At 36.3% G+C, this 27459-nt stretch overlaps 1 protein-coding gene across 1 annotated transcript; it reads right to left on the bottom strand.

Annotated features, from left to right (window-relative positions):
• Positions 1-1114: 1114 nt before the first annotated feature.
• On the bottom strand, positions 1115-16096 carry LOC100915580 (vomeronasal type-2 receptor 26-like). Its single transcript, XM_023498832.1, has 6 exons — positions 15873-16096; positions 13881-14172; positions 12542-13345; positions 9952-10179; positions 4026-4149; positions 1115-2019 (listed from the first exon to the last, which is right to left on the bottom strand). The coding sequence occupies exons 1-6, from the start codon at positions 16094-16096 to the stop codon at positions 1115-1117; spliced, it is 2577 nt and encodes an 858-aa protein (XP_023354600.1).
• Between the last annotated feature and the right edge of the window lie 11363 nt (positions 16097-27459).

Below are 27459 nucleotides of genomic sequence, written 5' to 3'. Positions count from 1 at the left end.
CAAACAGGGCCTTTCACATGCAGGTTCCATGGAGAAAATTCCCAAGGCTGATAACTAATATTTTGTCTTCTTATTTTAGCTTGAGAAATATGAAATCTGTCCACTAAATAATGACTTAGTGCTATTAGAATGGGCATGGGATCTGACATGATCTAAAAATAGATGATGAAATAGCATTATTTATTTGTTTAGCTGTTTGGAAATACTACTGCCACTATTTAGTCCTGGGTACATTAAATGAGTTCCAACAACCATCAACTGAATTCTTAAACCAGATGCCAATGCTGCAAATATCAAACAACAATTCTTCCTAGGGAATTCAATAGAAGAATCATTAATGGTGGTATGTTTAAAGGTCCTTTTCTTACAGAATAATCTATAATACAATGAGTAGAAATATTTAGTCTAGAGCCTAACAGGTGGTTAGAAATAGTAATCTTATCTTTAAGAAAAACATAAATGGCTTAAAGCAGAACCACCTTATGTAAGGAGAAGTAGATGAGTAATTTATAAAAGGATGTTATCATTGGTTATTGGGTATAGGAACCAATTAGGGAGAAGTAGTAGTTATGTTATATTCTAAGCAATTGAAAGCCGTACAGAAGTTATAGTTTTACCCCAATACACTCTTTTTTTTTTTTTTTTTTTTGCTGAGGCAAAAGAGACTTACCCAGGGTCACACAGTTAGGAAATGTTAACCAGATTCGAACTCAGGTCCTCCTGACTTCAGGGCTGGTGGCCCAGTCCACTCTTAAAAAAGTATTTTATTTTTACCAATTATATGTTATGGCTGAAGAAGGGGTAAGGAAGCAAGTGATTATCAAGAAATCATGAAATAATTTCTCTGATTGAAAGATGGATTGAATGTGGGAAAAGAGACAGAACTATGAGAGAGAACATCATCAAATCCAAGAAGTTGAGGACCTAATGAAAATGATGTCCCATCAGGTTTTGAAACAGTGTAGAAAAAAACAAGAATCTTTTGTTTAGTGAATGTACAGTTCATATGGGATTTACTGAGACACTTGGAATCAATATTTTTTTTTGTGTAATTATTTAAAAATCTTATAAGATCAGTGGAAGTCATGTGGAACATATCAGAATGAGTCCTCACTCAAGATTTGACATTATTCTTTAAAGTTTTCCTGGTGTTCTTGTGAGGCTGCAGAAGGATCACATAGCATTTGGGGATAAAGATGCAGGCCAGCAAGCCAGTACTGGAGCTTAAGATGGAGAAGATCTCCACGGCCGCCATCATCTTCCCCTTGGTGCTCTGGTAGGTGGGGAGGAAGGAGACCCAGACACTGCAGAACACCAGCATGCTGAAGGTGATGAACTTGGCTTCATTGAATGTGTCAGGGAGATTTCTGGCTAGAAAAGCCATAGTGAAGCTCGCCAGGGCCAAGATTCCCATATAACCAAGGACAAAATAAAAGCCAATGAGGGAGCCCTCATTGCACCCCAGGATGATGTGCTCATGGTCAGAGTGTGTGTCTGCTTCTGGGAATGGGTGAGAGAGCAGCAGCCAGATTGTACAGAGCATGACTTGTATCAGGGTGCAGAAGAGAACAACAGAAATGGGGGCTCTGCTTCCCACCCATTTCCTGCTCCTGCTGCCTGGTCTGGTGGCTCTGAAGGCCAGAACCACAGTGATTGTTTTGGCCAAGACAGAAGAGACAGCCGCTGTGAACATGACTCCAAAGGTTGTTTGTCGGAAAAGGCAATTGGCAGCACTTGGGCAACCGATGAAGAGCAGAGAGCAGAGGAAGCAGAAGAAAAGGGAGATGAGGAGGATGTAGCTGAGATCCCGGTTATTGGCTCTGACTATGGGGGTGTTTTTGTACTTCACAAAGACCCAGAGAACCAGAGCTGTGAGGAAAGACAAGCAAACAGCTATAGAAGCCAAAGCCATCCCCAAGGGCTCTTCATAGGCCAGGAAGGTCACCATTTTGGGGAGGCACTGATTCCTCTCCTGATTGGGATATTGATCTTCAGGGCATTGCACACACTGGTCTGTGTCTGAAGAGAACAATCAGAGTCTCAATATTTCAGCCTCAGCAAACCTTCCCTATCAGAAGGCCAATTATATTTGTGAAAATTTCTCTAGCTGGTTCCATGGGGATCAGAATTTGGTGGCTCTGAATAGAACACAAGACTTGGAAGAGATGAATTTGAATTCTGCTTCAGAAACTCTGTGACTTTGTGATGCTGGGTTAATCCATTACCTTCTTTCTACTTCACTACCATCATCTATAAAATGGGGATAATCATTGTGCCTACCTCACATAAATGCAAAGGGTTTGGAAAATCTGAAAGTATAATAGAAAGTTCAGGAATTTTGAATTGCATCTGACTTTTTGTGACTGCCTTTGAGGTTTTGCTTGATAAAGAAACTGATTTTTTTTTTTAGCATTCTTCTTTTAGCCTAATTTTTTTTATGGTGAGGAAGCTGAAGTTAACAAAGTAATGTGACTTCCCCTTTTGGGCTTTACCAGGAAAACACTTGAGTTCTTTTTAAAAGGCATCAACTTTGAATCATATAATGATAAAACCAAAGAAGCTCATCACATTTAAACAGGAAAAAGAAAAAGCTTCTGAAGGGTCATGACAGCTTTTGTGATGCATAGAAAGCTATTGTACCTGGAAGAAGGACTGCATGAGCTCTGTTGCTCAGCAAGAATACAAATCCCAAAGCATGCCTGGAACTGAAGAGAGACAATTTGGTTTCCATGTCAGGGAAAGCTCTTCAATATTGAACATGACTTGGAAATTCCCTGGGCTCCATTGAAGGAAGGGATATGATCTCATTGGGTATCTATAAGCAGTCACTTTTGAGGTGTGCGACTAGGGATCTTAATGATTATTAGAGTCCATTATCTTATAAGTGTTCAGCCACACTTGCCTTCATGGAAATGCCACATTCTAATGAGACTTTTTTTTCTAAAGGTACAATGGAGGAAGCACAGGGTATCTTCTAATTCTAGATTGAAAATGTTCTTCCTTCTGTGTCATGAGCTGGTTCCTGATCTATTCCTTCTATACTCAGTAAGACAAAAAGGTCAAGTATAGCTTTGAGACATGTTCAGCAGATACTTCTTCTGAGTTACCATTTTTAGTGATCTCCTGCTGAGGAGTGACCAACCTCCCAAATATTTTGCTTTACTGATCAAGGTTTATTGCAAAAACTTCTTTCACACTTGTTATGATGGAGGCACTGCTCTAGGTCAGATTATTTCAACATTATGCATTATTTTCCTTTTCCCTGTATCAGCAGCAATTCCCTAAATTTCTGCCTATGCATGTAATTTTGTCTCCTTAAAGTACCTTCAAAAATTATTTGCATTTCCCCCAAAATCATACTTTTACATTGAGCAATTAAAAGCCTGGGTTTAAAATAAGTCATTGTCTAGCAGAAAGGAAGGTGATTTTCTGAGTGACAAAAGGGTTTGTTCGGTAGCTAGATTGATCCCATCTTGGCAAGCATTGTGCACGGATATGAGTAAGCATCCAGGAAAAAAAATTGAGATGGACTGGAAAATGCAATGAATTGCAACTGGCAAAAGCTCCTAACTGGAGTCCTAGCTCTCTTTATTATTAATGATCACTTCATCTTTCTCTTTCCTAAAATTAGTATGAAAGTATATATTATTGTTTCATTGCTGTCTTGCCAGAATATACTTGCTGAGAACTCTTATGTCCTATGTAAATGTAGGAGATCTTTGAACATAAGTGCTCTTTCCATAATCTATCTCTGAACAATTGAACTAAAGAGAAACTGTGCAAGAAACTCCTAATCTGGTAGACCTCAAACCCACAAATTCTCCCTAATATTGATCACTATGGGCTTTCAATATCTTTGATCATTTTAACCATTTTTCTAGACTTTCCTTGGTCTCTGGATGCCATATTGCATAGGTAACAAGTTTCCATTGCCTCATTATAACATGGAAAAGTCAGTCAACTTGGTTTGGTCACCGTGGGTTCATGTTTGCTGAAGGAGAACAAAAGTATCTTCACAGACCTACCTGAATGGCTGGAAATGAGTCCCTCTAGGCAGGGGACACAGTCAAAACAGCACAAAGGCTTTCCCTCCTGAGCTTTCTTCTGGAATCCAGGACCACAGACTGTACTACATCTGGATTGAGGAGGCTACACAGAGAAATATCCAAAGGCTTTTGAGGCAGCAGTATTCATGACAGTACAGTTTGTAACTATTTTATGTGTATCAATATACAATCTGACTATTCTGCAGAACTTACCAATGCTATTTTCACATTGGTGTGATCATCATTCTGACAAAGTTTGTATCAGTTTCCTTTCAAAAGGGGCCCATATTGGAAATACCCTAGAAACTGTATTTCTTCCCACCTACAAAAGAGAGGATGCTGTTGGGGTAAGAACTAACTTGATGAGGTTATCATAAAGAAGGAATTTTTAAAAATAGAAACAAAGGAATAGAGTGGGAAAGAAAAGATTTCTTCAAGAAAATTAAAGCTAATCTATTTGTTTAGGTCCATACCAATCAAAGTCCCAAGAAATTATTTTACAGATCTCGAAAAAATAATAACAAAGTTCATCTGGAAAAACAAAAGGTCAAGAATTTCAAGGGAATTAATGAAAAAAATGCCAATGAAGGTGGCCTAGAGGGGCCAGACCTAAACTATATTATAAAGCAGCGGTCATTAAGACCTATAAGCTAAGAAATAGACCAGTCAATCAATAAAATAGGTTAGATTCACAGGACAAAATAGTCAATGACTATAGTAATCTAGAGTTTGACAAACCCTCAAACCCCAGATTTTTGGATAAAAACTCATTATTTGACAAAAACTGCTAGAAAAATTGGAAACTAGTATGGCAGAAACTAGGCATTGACCCACTTCTCACACAATATACCAAGATAAAATTGAAATGGGTTCATGATTTAGACATAAAGAATGATATATAAGCAAATGAGAAAAACATAGGATAGTTTATCTCTCAGATCTGTGGAGGAGGAAGGAATTTGTGACCAAAGAATTGGAGTTCATTATTAAACAAAAAAAAAAGAGATAATTTTGATTACATTAAGTTAAAAGATTCTTGTAAAAACAAAACTAGTGCAAACAAAATTAGAAAGGAAGAAATAACTGGGAAAACGTTTTTACATTCAAGTGTTCTGATAAAGGCCACGTTTCCAAAACATGTAGAGAATTCAAGCCAATTTCCAATTGACAAATGGTCAAAGGATATGAACAGACAATTTTCACATGAAGAAATTGAAACTATTCCTAGTCATAGGAAAAGGTGCTCTAAATCACTATTGATCAGAGAAATGCAAATTAAGACAACTTTGAGATATCACTACATACCTCTCAGATTGGCTAAAATGACAGGAAAAGATAATGAGAAATATTGGAGGGGATGTGGGAAAAATTGCTCTGGAGAGCAATTTGGAACTATGCTTAAAAAGCTATCAAACTGTGCATATCCTTTGATCTAACAGGGTTTCTACTGGGCTTATATCCCAAAGAGATCTTAAAGGAGAGAGAGGGATTCATGTGTGCAAAAATGTTTGTGGCAGCCCTTTTTGTAGTTGTAAGATACTGTAACTGAGTGTGGATCACAACTTAGCATTTTCACTTCTTTTGTTGTTGTTTGCCTGAATTTTATTTTCTTTCTCATTTTTTCCTTTTTGATCTGATTTTTCTCATGCAATAAGATAATTGCATAACTATGTATGCCTATATTGGATTTGCATATATTTTTACCATGTTTAACATATATTGGATTACTTGCCATCTGGGAAGGTGGTAGAGGGAAGAGAGGGGAAAATTGGAACACAAAGTTTTGCATGGATCAATGTTGAAAAATTATCCTTGCATATATTTTGAAAATAAAAAGCTTCAATTAAAAAAAAATCCAAATAGGGTCACACACAAAAAAAGAAAAAAGAAACAAAATTAAAGCTACCAAGTAAAAGCTTCCTGCAAATATGGAGATGAGAAAAGACAAAATGTTAAGGATTCTAACATTCTATCTAGGGATACAAAAACCTTTTAACTTAATGTAATCAAAATTATCTATTTTTTGTTCAATAAAAGCTCCAATTCTTTGGCCACAAATTCCTTCCTTCTTCAAAGATCTGAGATAAACTATCCTATATTCTTCTAATTTGCTTATAATATCACTCTTTCTAAATCTTGAAGCTATTTTGATCTTATCTTAGGGACAGAAGCAGAACATAATTTGAAGAGTTGGAAAGAAGACACAATAGAAGTATACAAATAAGGTCTAAATGTCACCAATAACCACAATGCTGTGTTAATTCTCTAGAACTAGATATTCTGGAGAATAAAATCAAATGTGTCTGAGGAAGCATTGAGAATAATAAAGCTAATAGAAGTAATAGAATTATAGCTAAGCTATTTAAAGCCTAAAAAGATGCTATGAATATGCTGCACAAAATATGCCAGCCAATTTAAAAAATGCAACAGTGGCCATAGCATTGGAAATATCGGTTTACAAGCCAGTTCTAAAGAATACCAAGGAATATTTAAATTACTGAGTAACTGCACTCATTTCTGCTGTCAGCATGGTTATATTTAAGATTTTCCAAGCAAAATTTCAACAGTAACTGTATCAAGAATTACCAGAAGCTCAGGCTGGTTTTGAAAGAAGCAAAGGTGTAAGAGATTAAATTGCTGACATTAGTGGAATTGCAGAGATTAAGGAAATTGAAGAATTCAGTACACATTGACCATATGACTCAAAAAAATGTGGCAAGTCTTCAAAGACATGGGAATACTAGATCATCCTGCTTGCCTCCCAAGAAACATGGATGTGGGCCAAGAGATAAAAGATCAAGCACAATATAAAACAACTGGCTCTTTTAAGATTAGAAAACAAGTAAACCGGGCTGTGTTTTGTCTCCTTATTTATTTAAATGATATGTAGAGTAAGTCATGAGAAATGGCTGACTGAATGAAACAGAAGCAAGAACTAAGTTTTGTGGGAGAAATATCAAAAATCTCAGATATGCAGACAATACTTTTTTGATGACAGAAAAAAAATGAAGAAGTCCTTTCATTAGAGTGAAAAGATGGTCTTAAAGTTTAAAAGAATAATAAACTAAAAAGAAAGGGTCTTCGTGACTAAACCCATTACTTCCTTGCAAATGGGGGAGCAAAAATTGAAGCAGTGAGATGTTTTATATTCTTTGACTCAAAGGTCATTGGAAATGGTGACTGCCACCATGACATTAAAAGATCCTTCCTTGGAAGGAAAAATATGGCAAATCTAGACAATATACTAAAAAGCAAGGATAACCTTATTAGCAAAAGTTAGTAGAGATAAAGTTGGGCTTTTTTCCCAGGAACAATGTGTGACTCTAAGAGTTATTAAAAAAAAAAAAGCTGAGCATGACAGAAAAGAATTGTGCTGCTAGAGAAGATTATTGAGAGTCTATGGAATAGCAAAAAGCTCAAATTGTTCAATACTTACAAAAAGTAATGGAGACTGTTGACTTGGAAGGTCAAATAATAAAGATGAAGCTACAAACTAAGAAATTCATTAGAAAAATCCTCGATATTATGAAAGATTAAATCAAAAGGAGGAAGGTATTACAGAGAATGGGATGGATAAAGAATGTCATGAAAAAAATAGTCCTACATGTATACTTATTTTGTATTTAATTTATACTCTAATATATTTAACATGTATTGGTCATCCTGCCATCTAGGGGAGGGGTGAGGATGAGGGGAAAAATGGGAGCAAAAGGTTTGGCAATCGTCAATGCTGTAAAATTACCCATGCATATCACTTGTAAATAAAAAGCTATTAAAAAAAAAAAGAAAGAAAAAACAGTCCTAGAATTGGTATAACTTTAAGAGATAGTGGAAGTTAGAAGGGCTCCCCATTCCATGGAATTACAAATATTTATATAATCCTGAGTGACTGAACAATGACAACAAAGTTTGGAGTTGTAGTTTTTTTTTTTTTTTTCACTATAAGATTTAACAATCGTCTGGGAAGAGAAAAGTGTTAGTTATCACAATTAATTATCAACAGATTTTTTTCTAAGACTATAGTAAACTGAATTTGAGAAGTATTAAAAAAAAAAGGATGATAATGACATTTCTTAATTCACTAAAGAATCTATCTGTGTTTTGAGACTATAGATTTTGCTGAATACACTCCAGTGAATTTCCTCAGGACAATAAATATAAATAGTCCTTCTGTGTGTATTTGTGTGCATGGAGAATGCAAAGGAAGTGCTTCATTGATTATTCCTTCCACTTAAAAGTGGTCATTTTAATTAAGAACATTATGCAATTGATTATGTCAGACCCAAGTATGAACAGTATTAATCCATTTCCTTGAATGATTTAAATCCATTATTTGAGCTACTTAGTAATCACCAAAGAAATTTAATTAAAACACAGTAGCTTCTTCAGAAATAAAGATTCTGAGGGTCACAGTGGTTCTCAAACTTTTGTTCTCAGTATCTTCATGTTGTTTAAAAAAAACTATAGAGGATCTGTTCAAAGTTTTTGTTCACATGGGTTATATTTATAGCTATTTACTATATTAGAAATAAAAAATAATTTTGAATTTGTAGACCCTCTGAGAGGGTTTCAAAGACCCCAACAATTCTTTGGACTATACTTTGAGGACCACTGGACTAGAAGGAAAGAGAGTGGAGCTGAAATTTCTGCATACATCTTAGGAGCAAAGTCAAGAATGAGCTATAGCAGAGAAAGGAGAAGCTAAGAAGATCATTGGTTCTATACACATTTTGGAGGAAAAGCCTACAGTAAGGGAAGTCCTGGCTCCAAGTTACCCTACCTTCCTGTGTAATAACAAAGAATATAAATGCTCTGGTTATCCAAATGTTTGTAGAAACCTGAATTTTGCTTCAACCCTGCAAAGGAAAGTTGATGGGGGCCCCAATGTAGTCTAAACTTGAAAGTTTCCTAATCATACATTCAGAGCAATTATATTTGAGCTCATAACTGTTTGCCTAAGGCTAAGAAAAAGGAATCAAATAAGAAGGATTTGGGGGGTCTCTTTGTATGTTCCAAAATATTCAAGCCAATCCTTAATAAATTCTTTTTGAATGGATACAAAAATAAGCAAATGACAGAAAAAGAGATTATGCTTTATAAAAAAATTAGTCTCTTCCCCCACCCCAACATATTTTCTAATTTTAGCAAATGTTATATTCCCTGAATTGTTTAACCTCTTTACAAGAAAACCTATAATTTACTAAACTGTTTATATTAACTTGATTGGGTATTTTGGTCTATTTCATGAAACTAAAATTTAGATTTGTCAAATTTCCTTTGTTGACTGTATATTTTGTCTTTTAATTGTATCATTGCTTGTCATAGGAAAGGAATTCAATTAGCAGAGGAAATTAATATATTTGTAAATGTATGATATGGTATTATTATGTTAAAAACTGGAATATATTTTTTCTTAATGGAGTCTAAAGCTAGAAATTAAATAATCTAGAATTTTGTTCCAGAGCTCCCAAGTCTTTAGAGCCCGGATGTTAATCTGCCGCTGCTGTTTCATAGATACTGGGTTTAAGAGCAAATGACTAAGAATCATTTATCCAATCTAATATAATTAATTAATTAATTAATTTAATAGGAAGTTTTAGAATGTTTCTGCTTCCTTCTCTCTTGGATGCCATGGAACAAGTGATTGTACTATTGTCCCAGCTATGCAATTGGGAAATCTCAAAATTTTATGGACTCTTCACCCAAAGGGGCATTTATCCTGGGATCTTTTTCTTTCCCACAGTTTAAACGAATTTATCACACACAAAAATCTGATTTGCACAAGCTGTTTCCTTCAAGAAGATTCTATGGCATTTGCCTCAGGTTTGAAAATACTTATGAGTTTCCTGGTTGGCTATATTATGTTTATATCTGTCACAAAATCAGCATTTTAATCATTGTTCACCTTTCCTTTCCCTGTGTGCCACACTATGGCCTTCTCTTGGATGGTGAAATCTTGGCCCAGTGGATTCTGAGCAATAAACTCTCCCACTTTCACCAGGACTTCGGTATCGTTACCAAAGGTCACATAGTTGAGAATATCATAGTTTGCCACAGACTTCCTCTTTGTATCCAAGACCACCTGGTCCCCAGCACTATTGTTAAAGTGGACTTTCTTCAGAAAGGAATGGAGCTAAAAGAGAAAAAAATGAGTTGAAAGTTCCCCAGAAGAATATCTCAGCGATGTTTGTTAGACTCTCTGCTTTTTAGCATTTTTCTCAATGCTTTGGAATAAGTAGGGACAGCACAATCCTAAGATTTTTTCAAGTGTCACAGAATTTGGGATGGATTGCTAATAAATTGGATAACAGATAACACCAGGTTAGAAGATTGGGCCAAATCTCAAACTGGCAGTAAGAATTTTTCAACCTGCAGGAAAAGTCTATAAAGGTTTTTTCTCTCTTTGAGGAGTGGAATTTAGAATGAAGGAACAGAAAGAACATTTTTAGAACTGGCATAGAATGAGTGGGAAGCTAGAGAGCTCACCTTGTTAGTTAATGTGGCTGCTTCCAATGCAATAATATGCAATAATAAATAAACTTCCAATATAGTAATCCTTTATAACAATTTATTAAGGGCCCACTATTTCCAAGACACTAAGGCATAAAATGAAAATAATAGGTACTTGCCCTCGGGGGCTTTATATTCTTTTGAAGGATACATCATTGAATCAGAAGAATACTGAATGATTCCATGAGGAAGAAAATGTGATCCAATTGGAAGGGAAAGAATAAGTATTTATATTTCATGTATTATGTGTAACACATTGTGCTATATGCTTTAGATCAATATTACCTGATTTGATAAGATAATTGAGAAAGGATTTTTTTTATGTGACAGCATAGAATCTGAACATATAGGCAAGTTAGAGATTCTAGAAATCATATGTGAGGAAGTAATATATTTTAGGCTTAAATACTTATACAAAAGAATGAAATTGAATAATGTGACCTTAATTCAAAGTAATCCAGTAAGGTATTTCTGCTGAAATATATACTATATTAAGAGATATAGTATGAAATTATCTTGGAAAGCTGGAGTCACAAAGTGCAAGATTTTTAATTACAATCTGAATTTTTTTTCTCTTAGAGTTTATAGGGAGATGTTTATGATTCTCCAAAGAGGTTATCATCATATTAGGTCAGGAGAAATATATATTTAGATATTCTTCAGAAAGAGTGTTTAGTTGATATTTGTCTTCTTCCCTAGTGATCTTATATATGATTTAATGATCTCAAATATAAATTTACTGGTCTTTAAAATTTTATTATATATTTTGTATTTATTTTGTACACATACATAAATACTTTGTACCTATATCATATATTAACCCTTTATATTTATTTTGTAAATATATTCACAATTTGCACTTATATAATTATATAGAGAATTATATAAATTCTATAGAGGAATATATATATGTATATACCCACATACATTTATGTTGCCTCTTCCATTGTTAAGTTCTTGAGAGCAAGGATTACTTTTTTCATCTTTGTGTTTTTATCTCCATTGCCTATCGTATTACTATTCACTTAGCAGAACCATTCTAAATGTCTATTTGTTGATTGACTGGCAGCTCCATCAATGATGAATTGAAGGTAGGGGAAATAAGAATCTAAGAGGACAGTCAAGATGCTTTTCATACAAGAAGAGCCTATTATGTACCTCCCAAGTACTCTGGGCGTGACACTAGTGCTGGAGACTAAATGCAAAATAAGAGCAATCCCTGATCTGAGGGAGCATATATTATAGAAAAGCCAATATAGAAATCCCTGTTTTGAGGCTTAACATCCCATGTTAAAATTTACATTGAAAGGATCAACTAGGTGGTTCAGTGACTAGAGTACTGACCCGGGAGTCTGGAATACCTGAATTTAAATTGGCCTCAGAAATTTGACACTTATTAATTGTGTGATCCTGAGCAAGTCACTTAACTCTGATTGCCTTGCAAAAAAAGGGCGGAACGTTTAAAGTTAGAAGGAACCTTAGAGGCTATTTTATTCAACTTTATTTAGAGATGAAGCCTAGGAAAATCAAGTAATTTGTTCATCAGCACCTAGGGAATAAGCTTCAAAGGTAGGATTTGAACTCAGCTTGTCTGACTAGAACAAGAGCTCTCTCCATTGTACTGTGCTGCAAAGGAGTAAGTAAGGTTGCCAGGCTAAGGAGAGATGCTCAGTTCTGACATCCTCAGCCCCGGTGGAGGCATAGCATCTGTAGTGTTGATACTCCTACTCTTCCCTGACATCCTTTTTGTCAAAGACCCTGAAGAACCAGTTAATCTGGATTCTCACTCTTGTCATAATTTTCTGCAAATGGTTCTAATTCTGAAATGACTAGAAATAAGGTATACAATCCTATGTCTTCTGTGTAGGAGTTACTCACTGAAAAGAGGGGTGAGTTGAGTTACTAATCCCTTATCTCTTTTCTAAATACGGCAGTTCCTGAATCAGAGATTTGGGTACCAATGCTTAGGAAGGGAAGAACTTTACCTTCCAGGGGTGAACAATCCTCTTGTCTCCATCTATGTTGGATTCCATTTCTGATTTCACCAAGAACATTTCATGAAGGGCCCAGGCCACAGCATATACAGCAGTGTAGACAGTGTAACTCTGCTCAGACATAGTCATGTCTAAATAGCTCAAACTTAGTGTGTCTAAAGAGGCATTCGGAGAACAGACTGTTTCATGAAGTGCTCCATGGTGAGATGTACATCCAAAAGCAGAGTTCCAAAAGTTCTTAAGGAAAATATTTTCTGGGTATCTAGCAGGGTTAATGGTTTTCAGATAATGTTTGAACCCAGGAATCTTACTTGTCTGATCTGAAAATATCAGAGCCCCATAGAAATTATTAAAATAGATGTAACTGGGCTTTTTGGCAAGATCCCAGTGACTGCTAGTGATCCACACTCTTGTTACTATGACATGAGGATTCTTCATAAACATCATGCTCAGAAGTGAATTTGTATCTCCATAAAGGACAATCACCTTTGCTGCAGAAATGAATATGTCCTGTACAAAAACACGATATATTTTCTTTGTGAATGACTGACCAGGGATGATCTTTTTAAAAAAATTCACACAAATATCATTTCTGGCCATTTCTTTTTGAAGGTCCCTGAAGAATTTCTCACCTCTTGAATCATCTGAGACAACAAGACCCACCCAGGTCCATTTGAAATGCAGCATTAATCTGACCATGGCAAGGGGAAGAGAGGTGTCACTGGGGGCCATCTGATAAACAGAAGGAAACTGAAGTGGATCACTGAGGAGTGGATCAAAGTGACCATAGCTGATCTGAATAGGAAGCAAACATGAGCCTTTTTTCAGCTTAATGAGTTCATTACAGCAAAAAATTCCCCCATCCCATTATTCCATATCTGAATCTACTCTCTCCATACCCATCTGCTTAGGTCTCATTCCTCATATCTCCTTGGTAAAATACTTCTGTTCATTCAGGCTCGGGGTGGGGGACATCCCTTTCATCAAACCTTCCCAAGCTGAAGCAAATGTACTTTCTGTCTTTTTACTTCATTGTATCCTTAACATTAAATACAAGGACTTGAAAGTATTAAATGCTTAATAAATATTTTCAAGATTCGGTTTCATAATTTCAAGTCAAAATATGCTGCTTCCTCTAAGACATGATGAAGCAAATAAGTCTGATCTCAAACTCTGTATTTTCTTTTACTTTTCTGAGAGCCATGTGAAAGGTAAATTAAATACAAGAATTCCCAAAAGGTATTTGGAGTTTTTCTTTCAAGTGGCAAACTCTCAAAAGCTTGCCTCTGCCCTCCAAACATATAAGTTAATTGAGCCTTTAATTTCCTACCTGTGGGAAATTATAGAGCCCCAGTAGGGTTGCTGTGAAAAAGATCAGTTCAGAAGTGGCTCCTCCAATGACCACTACAGACTTGTCCCGCTTCTCACAGCTGTAATTTGGAATGGTCTGTCCCTGGCCTGACAGCCACATGAGGGAACTCTCCAAGGTCCTTTGATTACTGTGATAGACATTGTAGATGTGGAATCCCAGAGAAATATTGGGTAACAGATTGGGGTTCCTGTTGATCTCTTCTACAGCAAACATAAAGGCCAGTACTTGATAATCATGTTTGAGCAGCCACCTGCAGTAGAAGGGAGATTATCAGGGACAAGGAGTATGTATGATTCTACCTAACCCTGAAAAGGAATTGGAAATTTCAGGAGGATTTTCTCAGCCATACAAAGATCCAATTTTAGGTCAATAATGTGTAGCCAAAGTTACCTTTTTATTCTTTTGTAGCTACATTTGTTATCTTCTGAATATTTTACTCTTTTACTAGGAATGATCCAGTCACCAAGACATCAGTTTTCCTGTATCTGGCCTGAGGGCATTAGGGGCTGTACCAAAGTTTATCCAACATTTCAAATCAAATTTGTCCCCACATTTAAAACATCACAATAATTGTCTACCAGTTACCAGTTCATTTCTGAACATCACAAGCAGTTGTTTTAAGAACTACAAATTCCTTTAGAAAAATTAGGCAAAATTAAATAAACTTTTAAAAAGTGAGTAATAAAAAAAGAACAAAGAAGACAAAGGATATTGGAAAAACTGAACATCAATTTAGTAGGATATAAGTCCTTCACCTGAAAATCTCTTAATATCCAAATAGATATCAAATTAAGATAGCAAAAGAAACATCATAAAAAGTTGAGACCTAAGGAAGAAATTACCTTTGAGCATTATGAATTGGAGAAGACTTCATGACCAAAAACACATATAGAAATAGAAATTAATAATGAAATATTTGGTTACCTAAAATTTATAATAAATCTTCTTTTCCCCTCACACAAATGCACTGCAACTAAGATTAGAAACAAAACAGGTATGTGGAAAAATATTTCTTATTACATTTCTTTTTTTTTAAAACATCTATTTCCAAGATATGGAAGGAATTATTTCATATCTGTAAAAAGAAATCCCATTTATCATTTGATGCATTCCCCAATATTTAAATAGAAAGTTATCAAAGTAAGAAATCAAAACTCCCCTTAGAACTATGAAAAAATGCCCAAATGTCTAATAATAATTGTAATGAAAAAAATTCTCTACCTCACATCTATCAGATTGTCATAATTAATCAGAAAAGAGAGAAATTGATGGAAGGTAACAGTCACCTTATTGTACTGTTGATGGAACTATTAATTGTTTTTGCATTATGGAAAGCAATTTTTATCTGTGGCCACAAAGTTACTGAACTGCAGATACATTTTGACCAAGCAATTTCTGAAAGAGTAAAAAAAAGTAAAAAGGATTTATATGTAAATGAAAAAAAATGAAGCATTTCTTTTGATAGTGACAAAAAATCTGAGGATTTGCCTTTCATTAGGGCATAGCTGAACAAATTATGGTATACAAAGCTAATTTAATACTATTGTGCTGCTGAAAATAAAGCGACATGATTTTATAGAAATATCAGAAGGCTTGTAGAGAGCCATGTACTATGATGATAGAAAAACAAGGCAAGAAATTATAATTTAATAACAACATTGTAAAAAAAAAAAGAGCACTTACGAACTCTGATCAATGTAACAATCCACAATGTTTGCAAAGGATTGATTATGTATAAGGGACTGATATCATTATAGAAAGCTGATGGACTGATGTGCAAAATAAGACACTCATTTTTAATTTGGCCACTATGAGAATTTGTTTTATTTGATTATGCTTAATTGTTACATGCAATTTTCTTTTATCTTCCAATAAGATATTGAAGGGAATACAGAAAGATCCTAGATAACTGGAAAAATTATTTAAAAATAAAATAGAACAAATACTTACTGATAGTTTTTACTATTGTATTGAAGGCGAAACCAAAACATTTTCCAATATTTAAAAGTGCTTATTTTATCTGTGAGTAAAGGAAAAAATCCTCCAACAACAAGATCCCCATCTCTAAAGTATGTGGGACTGAAAGTATTTTCTAAATGGCATGGAGTCCCTTGCTTCTTGCTCACAGAAAATGGCAGATGCAGGAAAAGGAAGAAAAAAAACAGGGAGAACATCAAGGAGAGTGCTGTCCAGCTTCTACCCAAGGTCCACCTGTCTTCTAGTCAAGTTTGTGGTATGCTATGGAGGAAGCAGGGCAAAAACAACTGTAGCAGCTTCAGGGGTCTTGGAAAGGGAAAACTCTCCTGCAGGTGAAGAGTATCTTTCTTGAGCAACTGTTCAAGCTTTACTCAGGCTCTCACACTTCTGAAGACAGAATGTAATGACTCATGCCCAAGAAAAAGGCTCTCTTACTGGCTATGCCAGAGTGTATTTATGAGGATTTTCTTTGGGTGAAAGATCACTGAAGTGTCCTTGTTAATCTATATGGATAGATATAGGAGAGACCTTAGTCCAAGAAGGACTCTTGGGACCGTTGCTGCTTGCGGCTCTGCACCTGTTGCCCTGTATCTGAGTGAAAAACTTGTTTTTCTCAGTCCTCCTCATCATCTCTGCTCTCAGCACAGCCATTTGGTATCAAGTGAATAGGAACCCCAGTGACCTTTCAAGAGGCAGGGGAGTTTCATTACATGTGAGAACCTGCTAAGAACCTGGGTAACTGGTTCATGGCAGGTGACAAGGTCAGAAAGTGGTAGTGACTGAGTGGCCAAGTCTTAGATGATCTCAACCTCCTATCTCCCAAATCCTTAAATCAGGAAGTCCTGCAGGCTGGGGTTATTCTCAAAATAATGTTCTCTGACGTATCTCATATTGACAATATGGCATATTGTCATACAAGTATCTTTTCCCTAGTTCTTCTAGCAACATACAGAAATTTTTTTTGGCATTTATTGCCTCACAATGCCCTTGACCTGGTAACTGGAGGGTGATTTTTAACAAATTCTGCTACAGAAGAACTCATCTTTTATTCCAGTAGTCCCTTAATATTCAGCCCCTTACGTCAATGCCTGCCCAATTTTGAATCATCATAACATTTCTCAATTCTGTCCCTAAAACAAAAGCCCATATAATATCACTCAAGTGGTATAATAGCCATAAAATTATATACTCTGAAGAGCAATGATACAATGAAATGACTCTTTTAAAATTTTGGCAATTCAAAAAAATAAACATTCATTAACAATTTACTACTGCAATGACAGATGGAGTTTTTGCAATGAAGAGGACTTAATACAATGATATTATTGGTTTACTCTCTAATTCTAAATTGTATATACTAGGGAGGATCCAACAACTAAATTCCCAATAGAACCTGACCAAAAGAAGTTTTCATTCTATTCTGAACAAAATGTAAGAAGAAGCAGACGCTTGTCTGCTTGGATCTATGTTGATACTTGAACTTTGATGCCAATGTGGTAACAAGGCCATATTGAATTGTTTTATAGCTTTCCCCATCGCACTCCATTGGTCATTCTCTTCTATCAAAGTTGTGGTTGTGCTCATAATATATAGACTAGGGAATCATACCTCAGCAAATTTTGATGAAAAATCATGTGCTCCTCATAGCCAAAAATAAATGGCTTTTACAATGTCAGATGGGATAACTAGAATCAAGATCAATATGATGGTAAGAGAATAACCTATGCAAAGTGAAAAAATGGAGAAGCAAGGGGAAGAAAAAAGGAAAGAAATTTAAGTAGAGAGAAAAAGAGATGGAAGAGAAGAAAAACACAAAAAAAGCATAGGATAATGATGATTTTGATGATGACAATAATGTGGAATTTAATAAAGATGTAGGAGAAAGGGATAAAGGAGGAGCTTAACGAGGAAAAGGAAGAAAAAACTTTTAAGATGAAATGATGTACATTTCCACATGTTGGGATTATTTAATAACAATCCTGTAATTTATCTTGGGTATCATTACTCTCATTTTAAAGACAAAAGAAACTAAGGCACAGAAGGAAGGAAAAAAAACCTGTCCATCTTCCCATAGTAATTATTTTAGGATAGAATACAAATTTGTGTGTGCTCATTACAAGTAGAAGTACTTCTTCCATCATACCTCAATGCCTATCAATCAGATTTTTCATTTCATTAGAGTATTCTAAAAAGAGTTTAGCTTCGATCAATTTAAAGACTAAGCATGATTTCCCAATGCTTGGTTTTAATTAACATCTTTAGGATACTCACAAGAGACACTTTTGAGACAAGTCACTTTAGCTATCATTCTGTGGGGAACTATATGTCATTCCATGTGAAAGTTAAACTTAATTAAGTGTGATTTAATTGAGAACTTTCTGAGGAATATTCCTGAGGTAAATGAAGACTTTAATTTCTATCTTGAGAGAACTGAATTGTTGGGCTGTTATTCCATTGTTTTGGAAAGATCAACTGTGGACATTTTTAATGGGAGAATTTTAGTTGTTAACATGTTCATTTCTTACTTTTGAAAAGGATAGGATAGCTCTTTTTTATGAACAATGTCTTGTTGAAAAATTTATGTCTTTGTGTCGTTCTTTGACTGGATTCTGATGCTTAAATATCCTATTATTGACTTTCTCCAATTTATCAAATCTAATCTCAGTTGTGGCATTAAGAATGAACAGAATGCTACTAAATTTATTTATTATAGCATAATATGAGACTATCACCTTATTCCTCAGTAACACACCTGTTACTATGACCCAGAAAATGACATGGCTTGCCTTATCACCACCTTGACTCATTGACTATAGTCCTTTGGAATACTTAAAACTTTCATCCAGATGGCTGATCTGTTTCTTCCCAGTAGAAACGAGAGAACAAAACTTTTGTATCACATCTGTGTAGTGAAGCAAAACAAAGCAAAACTCTCTATATGTCATTTCCAAACATAATGTGTCTGTGTTTTGACTTGTGTTTCACACCTCCCTATCAGGAAGATGTGAAACATGTTTCATCACAAGGTTTTTGGAGTAATCTCTTGCTTTTTTTAGATATTCAAAACTAATTTTCTAATTATTCATTCCAGAATTTACCCCCAAAATATGAGCACATTTCACTGATTTCTATGTCCTGATCCAATGTTATATTTGTGATACTTCATTTTTGAACTTGTATGAAAGTTTATACAAGAATTGCCAACATTTTGTAGAAAATCAATAAATAAAATTTCAAAAAGTGGAGCAATTTAATACAATGATTCAAATATAAAAAGACAAATACTGTTTTGAAAACTGGCCATCAGAGGTGTGACTGGCCATATTTAAGAGCTAACCCACTGCTTTCCCCTGCCCAAAGATGGGGAGGAGCTGAGAATTCTTGGCCTACTTCCTCATTAAAAAGTCCATCAGTCACTATTACCAAGATATTGTCAGTTCAATCAGAAGGAAAGCATACTTGCAGAAAGGAAAGACTCTGCCAACTTTCACTCAGCATCTTTGGCATAAATGGAGGCAGGTCACTGACCAGTATTTTATTAATAGATCACATGCCTCAATTAATTAAGAGAAATGGTCACATATTATTTATTGCTTAAATTTTTATTATAAAACTAACATATCCTATAATGGAGGAAGAAATAATTTTCCAATATGCAGGAATTCTTGTTTTTTTAATTTTCTAATTTTAAAGCTTTTTATTTTCTAAACATATGAATAGGTTATTTTTAACATTCACCCTTACAAATCTTTGTATTTCAGATTTTTTTGTCCCTCCCTTTCCCCCCTCCCTTAGACAGCCATTAATCCAATATATTAAGCATGTGCAATTCTTCTATACATATTTCCACATTTATCATGCTGCACAAGAAAAATCAAATCAAAAAGAAAAAAATGAGAACGAAAACAAAAAGCAAGCAAACAACAAAAAAAGATAAAAATACTTGTTAAGGACCATGCCTAAGTATGAAGGAGTGGGTCAGTTCTCCGGAAAGCCCTCATAGCTATGAATCATAACACACTTGAAGGAGTTACAAATCAGCATTTACTGATGCAGATGTTGCTTATGAATTGAGAATGATATAAATTGGAGACAAGAGGGAAGAGGAGAGAAGTCAGAGAATACAACTGCCTCTCAGTCTCCTTGTATCATTATCCTCTCACATGAAAGGATCTATTCTGCTGGTCAGAACTAGATCCCTAGATCCCCACCAGCCATTAGCAAGTGGTTCCTGTAACACCTAGCAGCTACTAGTAGGTTGCTCCAATTACAAATACTATGTTGTGGTTCACACTTAGTCCCCATAGTTCTCTCTCTAGGTGTAGATGGCTCTCTCCATCACAAATCCATTGGAACTGGCCTGAATCAACTCACTGCTGAAAAGAGCCATGTCCCACAGAATTGATCATTGCATAATCTGGTTGTTGCTGTATACAATATTCTCTTAGTTCTACTCACTTCATTTAGCATCAGTTCACATAAGTCTCTCCAGATCTCTCTGAAATCATCCTGGTAATCATTTCTTATAGAACAGTAATATTCCGTAATATTTATAAATCAAAACTTATTCAGCCATTCTCCAGTTAATGGACATCTATTCAGTTTCCAATTTTTTGCCACTACAAAAAGGGCTGCCACAAACATTTTTTATATGTGAATTCTTTTCCCTTTGTGTGATCTTTGGTATACAAACTCAGTATAGGCACTTCTGGATCAAAGAGTATGCTCAGTTTTATAACCCTTTGGGTTTGGTTCCATTGCTCTCCAGAATGGTTGAATCAGTTCACAACTCCACCAACAATGTATTAGTGTCCCAGTCTTCCCAATTTGAGAGGTGTGTAGTAGTACCTCAGAGTTGTCTTAATTTGTATTTCTCTGATCAATAGGGATTTAGAGCATTTTTTCATATGACTAGAAATGCTTTTAGTTTCTCCATTTGAAAAGTGTCTGTTCTAATCCTTTGACCATTTATCAGTTGGAGAATGACTTTCATTCTTATAAATTTGAGTCAATTCTCTATATATTTTAGAAATGAGGTCTTTATCAGAACCCTTGTATGTAAAATTTTTTCCCAGTTGAGTGCTTCCCTTATAATCTTGTCTGAATTGGATTTGTTTGTATAAAATCTTTTAACTTGATATAACTAAAATTATCCATTTGGCTTTCCATAATTTATTCTAGTTCTTCTTTGACCACAAATTCTTTCCTTCTCTACAGATCTCAGAGGTAAAACTATCCTTTTTCTTCTAATTTATTTTTACTGTCGCTCTTTATGTCTAAATCATGAACCCATTTCAATCTTATCTTGGTATGGGGTGTTAGGTGTGAGTCAATGTCTAGTTTCAATATACAGGAATTCTAACAAAGATCTTCATTATTAATTTAATGATATAGGGATGTGCTGGTAAGTGTTTTTAACTCTGAAAAAATATATGCATGACATACTATTAAGCTCAATCTGTTGTAATGTGTGCCTATGAGCTAGGTTGTGTAGTAGATAAAGTGCTGAGCCTGTAGTCAGGAAGATTTAACTTCCCAAGATCAAATCTTCCCTCAGACACTTGCTAGCTATGTGACCCTGAGGAAATAATTTCAGTTTGCCTTAGTTTCCTCATCTTTACAATGAGTTGGAGAAGGAAATGGCAAATCACTTCAATATCTTTTTCAAAGTTATCAAACTGTGCATACCTTTTGATCCAACAGTGTTACTACTGGGCTTATATCCCAAAGAGATTATAAAGAAGGGAAAGGGACCTGTATGTGCACGAATGTTTGTGGCAGCCCTTTTTGTAGTGGCTAGAAAACTGGAAACTGAATGGATGCCCATCAGTTGGAGAATGGCTGAATAAATTGTGGTATATGAATATTATGGAATATTATTGTTCTATAAGAAATGACCAACAGGATGATTTCAGAAAGGCCTGGAGAGACTTACACGAACTGATGCTGAGTGAAATGAGCAGGACCAGGAGATCATTATATACTTCAACAACAATACTATATGATGACCAGTTCTGATGGACCTGGCCATCCTCAGCAACGAGATCAACCAAATCATTTCCAATGGAGCAGTAATGAACTGAACCAGCTATGCCCAGAGAAAGAACTCTGGGTGATGACTAAAAACCATTACATTAAATTCCCAGTCCCTCTATTTATGCCCACCTGCATTTTTTATTTCCTTCACAAGCTAATTGTACAATATTTCAGAGTCTGATTCTTTTTGTACAGCAAAATAATGGTTTGGTCATGTATATTTATTGCGTATCTAATTTATATTTTAATATATTTAACATCTACTGGTCATCCTGCCATCTGGGGGAGGGGGTGGAGGGTAAGAGGTGAAAAATTGGAACAAGAGGTTTGGCAATTGTTAATGCTGTAAAGTTACCCATGCACATAACCTGTAAATAAAAGGCTATTATATATATATATATATATATATATATCTTTCAAAAAAAAACCAAACCCAAATTGTGATGACAGAGTATTTTAAAATCAGCCTGAGTGAGGAATTCAGGTTAAGGGAAAATCTTCAATCTTTATTCTTTTTGAGGTGAAAGTGGAGTAGCAATGTAAGCAACTGAGACAAGACAGCCAGCAATTTCTTTCCACTTCTCTCTCCGCCTCTCTGCCTCCACCCACCAAAATCGTCATTTCCTATACAACACATCAGGACTCACACAGAGAATGGGTGGGGGCCATTCTTTCTCCAAGCATATATATTAATAGAGTATGGTCCAATTACTATTTAGCTTCACGTACTTGGGACCTCAGTGCATCAACTCAAGCTTCAGACCATTACACCAAATGGGATCACAATAAATTGAACACATACACAAAAAAATGAATGTCTTTGAGAAGTAGATTATAATAAAAGCTGAGTGCCACAAAATTTACAGTTTCAAATTGTAATGCTGGAGAAGACTTTTGAGAGTCCCTTGAATAGCAAGTAAATCAAATCAGCCAATACTTAAAGAAATTCATTCAGACAATCCCTTGAAGAACAAACAATGAAGCTGAAATTTAAATAATTTGACTACTGGAAAACCCCTGATTTTGGGAAAGTTTGAAAGCAAAAGGAGGAGTGGCAGAGGATGCAACATATAGTGTCATGAAAACAATGAACATGAGCTTGGCCAGATTTTGGAAGAGAGTGGAAAAAAGAAGAGCGCGGGATGCTATGGTCCATGAGGTCATAAACAGTGGACATGATTAAACAACACTAAAAATTAGCATTTTCCCCACCACTTCCAAAGGCTAAACCAACAATGACACATTAAGAAGAGGCCCATCTCTTGAGAAGTTCACATTCTATGGTGGAGGTAATGTAAATAACTATGTACATAGAAGATATATACAGAGTAGATAAAAATATTCTGACAGGACATTAGCAGGTGGGAGACGGAGGAAAAGTCCTCCTGAAGGAGGGATGATTGGGCTGACTTCTGAAGGAAACTAAGAAAGCTGGGAGATGAAAGTGATGAGAGAAAGGATTCCATCAGGATAGCCAATGCAAAGGGCATGGAGACAAGTAAATGGTGGTGCACCCTGTTCGATGCATAGCAAACAGATCAGGTAGTTGTTTTATAGATTGTGTGTAAGGGAGGAGCGTGTAAAGAGACTAAAACATAGGAAGGTGCCAGTCTGTAAAGGGTTTTAGATGCCAAACAGAGAAGTTCATATTTGTACTGGTTGTATATGGTAACTCATTGTACATGGTCAGTCCTGTGTTTTAAAAATCATCTTTGCAGCTGAGGAAAGGATGGACTGGATTGAGTAGAGGCTGCAGGCAGGGCAACCAGTTAGAGGGCTATTGCATGTAGAGTAGGCAAGAAGTAGTGAATGCCTACATAAATGGGGTGCTTGTGTGAGTGGAGAAGAAATCCAAGTCCCTGTACCCATTTTTCAAATACTCAAATGGGTCTCATTGGTGTGGATAATCCAGTGCAATGATACCTGCCCATCTTGTTCCATTCTTACCAATATAATCCCAGAAGTTTACTACAAAACGTTACTGAGTAGGACACAATGACTCCTCATTTTCCCCATGTAACCAGTCCATCTTTTTTTCATTTATACATTTCTCTAATGTCTTTTACCCAGATTCTTTTTCTAACACAAAGGCAGCTGGATGGTGCAGTGGATAATAGCACTACTCTTGGAGTCAGGAAAATCTGAGTTCCAATCTTGCTTCAGACACTTACTGTCTATGTAATCCTGGGTGAGTCATTTCACCTCTGCTTGCCTCAGTTTTCTCTCTGTAGAATGATGATAAAAGAGCATCTAAGATATAAACCTAGATTTTCTTATTGTTTGATCTTATCATCTATTTTGTTCCCCTATCCCATTATTTTTTTCAAGACCAAATGGAAACGACTCAATACTATTGGTAAATGGCATGATGAAATAGACATTATATGTGTGTGTATAAATAAAAGACATATAACTTGAAATTGAATTATCACTTGAAATTGAAATTATAGACATTACATCACTTGAGAATTATTGGGTCTCCTGTGTTTTGGATAGTCGTCATTTATAATGAGGAGGGGGGTTAGTTCATGAAACTTTTTTATACTTCAAAAAGTGCTAATAATGCATAAACATTCATTCATAGATATGTTTGTACATTCATAGATATGTATGAAGATACACTTCATTCTTAAACATACTTCATATTTGTTATGGGATTTTACCAAATAATTTGGGGAGAATAATCAATTGTGGCAATTAAAAAGGGTTGAGAGACATAGTTTCTAGGTAATTTAGTCAATTTATTAATAACGTGTTATTAATAAAAGGGTTATCAGCTGTTTGTATCTCTTAAGCCAAAGACAGTCATGATGGTGGGCTCAGATGACACAATAGAAAGTGCTTATATTAAAATGAGAGACCAAGAGTGACATCATGCCATCCTTGGATAAGGAAACTATATCTGTACTCAGACCATTCCCAGTCTTGGGCTTTCTAGATGGAAAGATCTGTCTCCATCCAAGCCTAGACGGAAAGAGAGAGAAAGCCTGACTACATGGAGTTCACCTGGGACTAGAGCATCCTTGTAGGGTTGGGTCAGATAGAGAAGTCAGTCCAATCTCATATCAGAAATGTGCTTCCAAGACATTAAACTTTTAAAATCAGGGCTTTAGAAAAGGGAGAGGAGGGCTCTGGATCCCCCAATTCACTGATTATTAATAGTCATTTCTCTCATAATTGCATAAGCACATCTGTAAATGAGTCTACTAACTACTTCTACTTGTTTCAGCTACCCAATTATTCAGGTAATTGGGAAGAGCTAGATGAGGACAGGCTATATTAATTAAAGCACAGAGTGGTTTGACATACCAATAATCCTTTGTAATGATCAAGAGCAAACTTTGATATACAGAAACAAGCAACTCTGAAGCCAGTTAATGTTGGAATCCTTACAAAGTGTTGTCATTAGAGTTGATAGAGAAATAATTATCTAATTTAGCATGGTTCAGTATGACTGATCTGATCTTACAAAGAGATATTATGGGCCAGAAGAAACAAGATACTAAGTGGAACTAATAGAAACAATGCTTGTGTTCACACCTTTAGAGAGCCCATATAAGCAAGAAGCTCTTAGGGCCAGAGAGCACTCTGGGAGGAAACCCATAATCCCACTCTCAGATCCCATAATCCCACTCTATCAGAGGATGAATTAACCTTTGGGAGATCATATATAAGAAGCAGACAAAGGCTCAGTCAGAAGTTCAGCTGAAAAGATTGAGAAGGGAGCGTCAGTTCAGTTGAGGAGACGCCTTCTCTTGGAGGCTCAACCAGATTCAGCACTCTGGGAGATTGAGAGTCAAAGCCCTCTCTTGAAGGAAAGAGAGATTTCATTCCAACTTTCACCTTGGTGCTGGCTGGAGACTGAAAAAGCAGAGGCAAAGGACAACTGCAAGAGCTCTTGGAACCAAGCAGAAAGATAGGCCTCTGAAAAAAACTAACCAGGCTATTTTGGAAGGAGAAAATAAACGTTTGAACTTTTATCACCTGGCTGCATTTGGGGTGATTATTACTTTTAACTGAAACTAAGGCTGCCTCCAGAAAACCTCCCCTGAGAAACCTGCTCCAAGAGAGAACCATTATATTTTAAAGAAGGAGAACACGACAAGTTAAGCTCATCAACTTAAAAAGGGAGAATGGAAACTGTGGCAGGCTTCCACACCTCTCTCCCCATTTAAATATTCAACTCCCTTAACGTCATTGGGCCTCTTCGAAAACAAAGGAAAAGAACATACTCCAACACTGGCTAAAAGTACTGGGGAAACACAAAACAAAAAAAACCCCTAACTCCCAACCCCACCCCAAAACTTCAAAAACAAAAAGAAATAACTACTGGAGATAATAATTCATAATTAGAAGGGCAGGCACTGAATAAAGCGGGTTGAAAACTCCTTAATTCCTCGCCCCAAATCTCCCCTCCACCAACTCTTAATTTAACACCTCCCAACTCCCCCATATCCAGGGCAGGGCAAACCTCAAAACCCCCCCTACTCAAAGGGGTAACAGTCCTCCTCCCTGTTAGGTTCCCTCCTCCTCCTCTCTCCCCCTCCCCCCCCCCAGAGGGGCCTTCCCAAAGCCCGCAGAACCCCCTGTGTGGGGTAAACGCTGGCGGCCTGGGCCTTGGCCGGGGACCCGGAGGAAAAAGGGCCCAGGTGGTGAAGTAGGCTGGGGCTGTGAAAAGTCCCAGGAAGGGGCAAAATTCTTCAGTCCCTTCTCCCCAAGGCCTGGCTCGCACACCTTTCCACCCCGGTGGCTCACCCGGCCGGGAAAACTGGGGGTGGCAAACCCTTTCCACCACTGGTCAAATCCGGAAAACCCACTCCCGGGCTCCCCCCGGGGCCTACCCCCGGGACTGGGGACTGACCCCCCCCCTGGGAAACCCTACTGAATTGGCCTGGCCTCTCCCTCCCTTCCTTGGGCGGAGGGGCGGGGCTTTGAGCTCCCAAAGGGGCGGGACCCTTCCCCTCCCCCAATGCCCCGGCCTGTGCCCGGGGACTGACTCCCAGACATCCAAACCCCTCCCCCTAAACAGGGGCCCAAACGGAGCCGGCGGGGTCCCAGGAGGACTGAAGGGAGCCCAAATCCCCAAGAACTACATTTAAATTTTTCCCCAAGCAATCATCCCTTTTTAACCCTTTCTCCCATTATAAAACTCATTCCGCCTATTAAACATTTACCACCTCCATCTTCCTCCCATCCCTTGGTCATTTGGAATTAACACACTTCTCACCCTTCCTTCTTTTATCGCTCTTTGAAATCCCCTTTTTTGGTATTTTTTCCCCAAAACTATTTTCCAATACATTAAAATCTTTCAACATTCATTTTATAAAATTTCATTTTCTCCTCCCTTTCCCCCCCCCAAACCAAACAATCCAGTATAAATAAAACCTTTTAATCTTTTAAACTTATTTTCATAATTGTCATATTTGTACAAAAAAATTAACCAGAAGGAAAAAAAAAAAAGGCAAAAATACTATCTTCAATCCATTCCATCTCCTAATTTCTGTCTCTAATTGGATGGCATTTT

Source organism: Sarcophilus harrisii, chromosome 3 (genome assembly GCF_902635505.1).
Source record: "Sarcophilus harrisii chromosome 3, mSarHar1.11, whole genome shotgun sequence".
Lineage (NCBI taxonomy): Eukaryota > Metazoa > Chordata > Mammalia > Dasyuromorphia > Dasyuridae > Sarcophilus > Sarcophilus harrisii.
The sequence above is the reverse complement of the archived record's forward strand: the minus strand, read 5'-3'. Positions and strand labels throughout refer to the sequence as shown.

What these genes read in the sequence shown, in the direction of transcription:
- LOC100915580 (XM_023498832.1), bottom strand. Translation starts at nt 16,096, where the DNA reads ATGTTCTCCCTGTTTTTTTTCTTCCTTTTCCTGCATCTGCCATTTTCT. An exon ending in GGATTGTTCACCCCTGGAAG is followed by an intron (nt 10,180 to 12,541) that starts GTAAAGTTCTTC and finishes TTTCTCTTTTAG; the next exon opens with CTCCATTCCTTTCTGAAGAA. An exon ending in ACTCATTTCCAGCCATTCAG is followed by an intron (nt 2,020 to 4,025) that starts GTAGGTCTGTGA and finishes TGTTCTCTTCAG; the next exon opens with ACACAGACCAGTGTGTGCAA.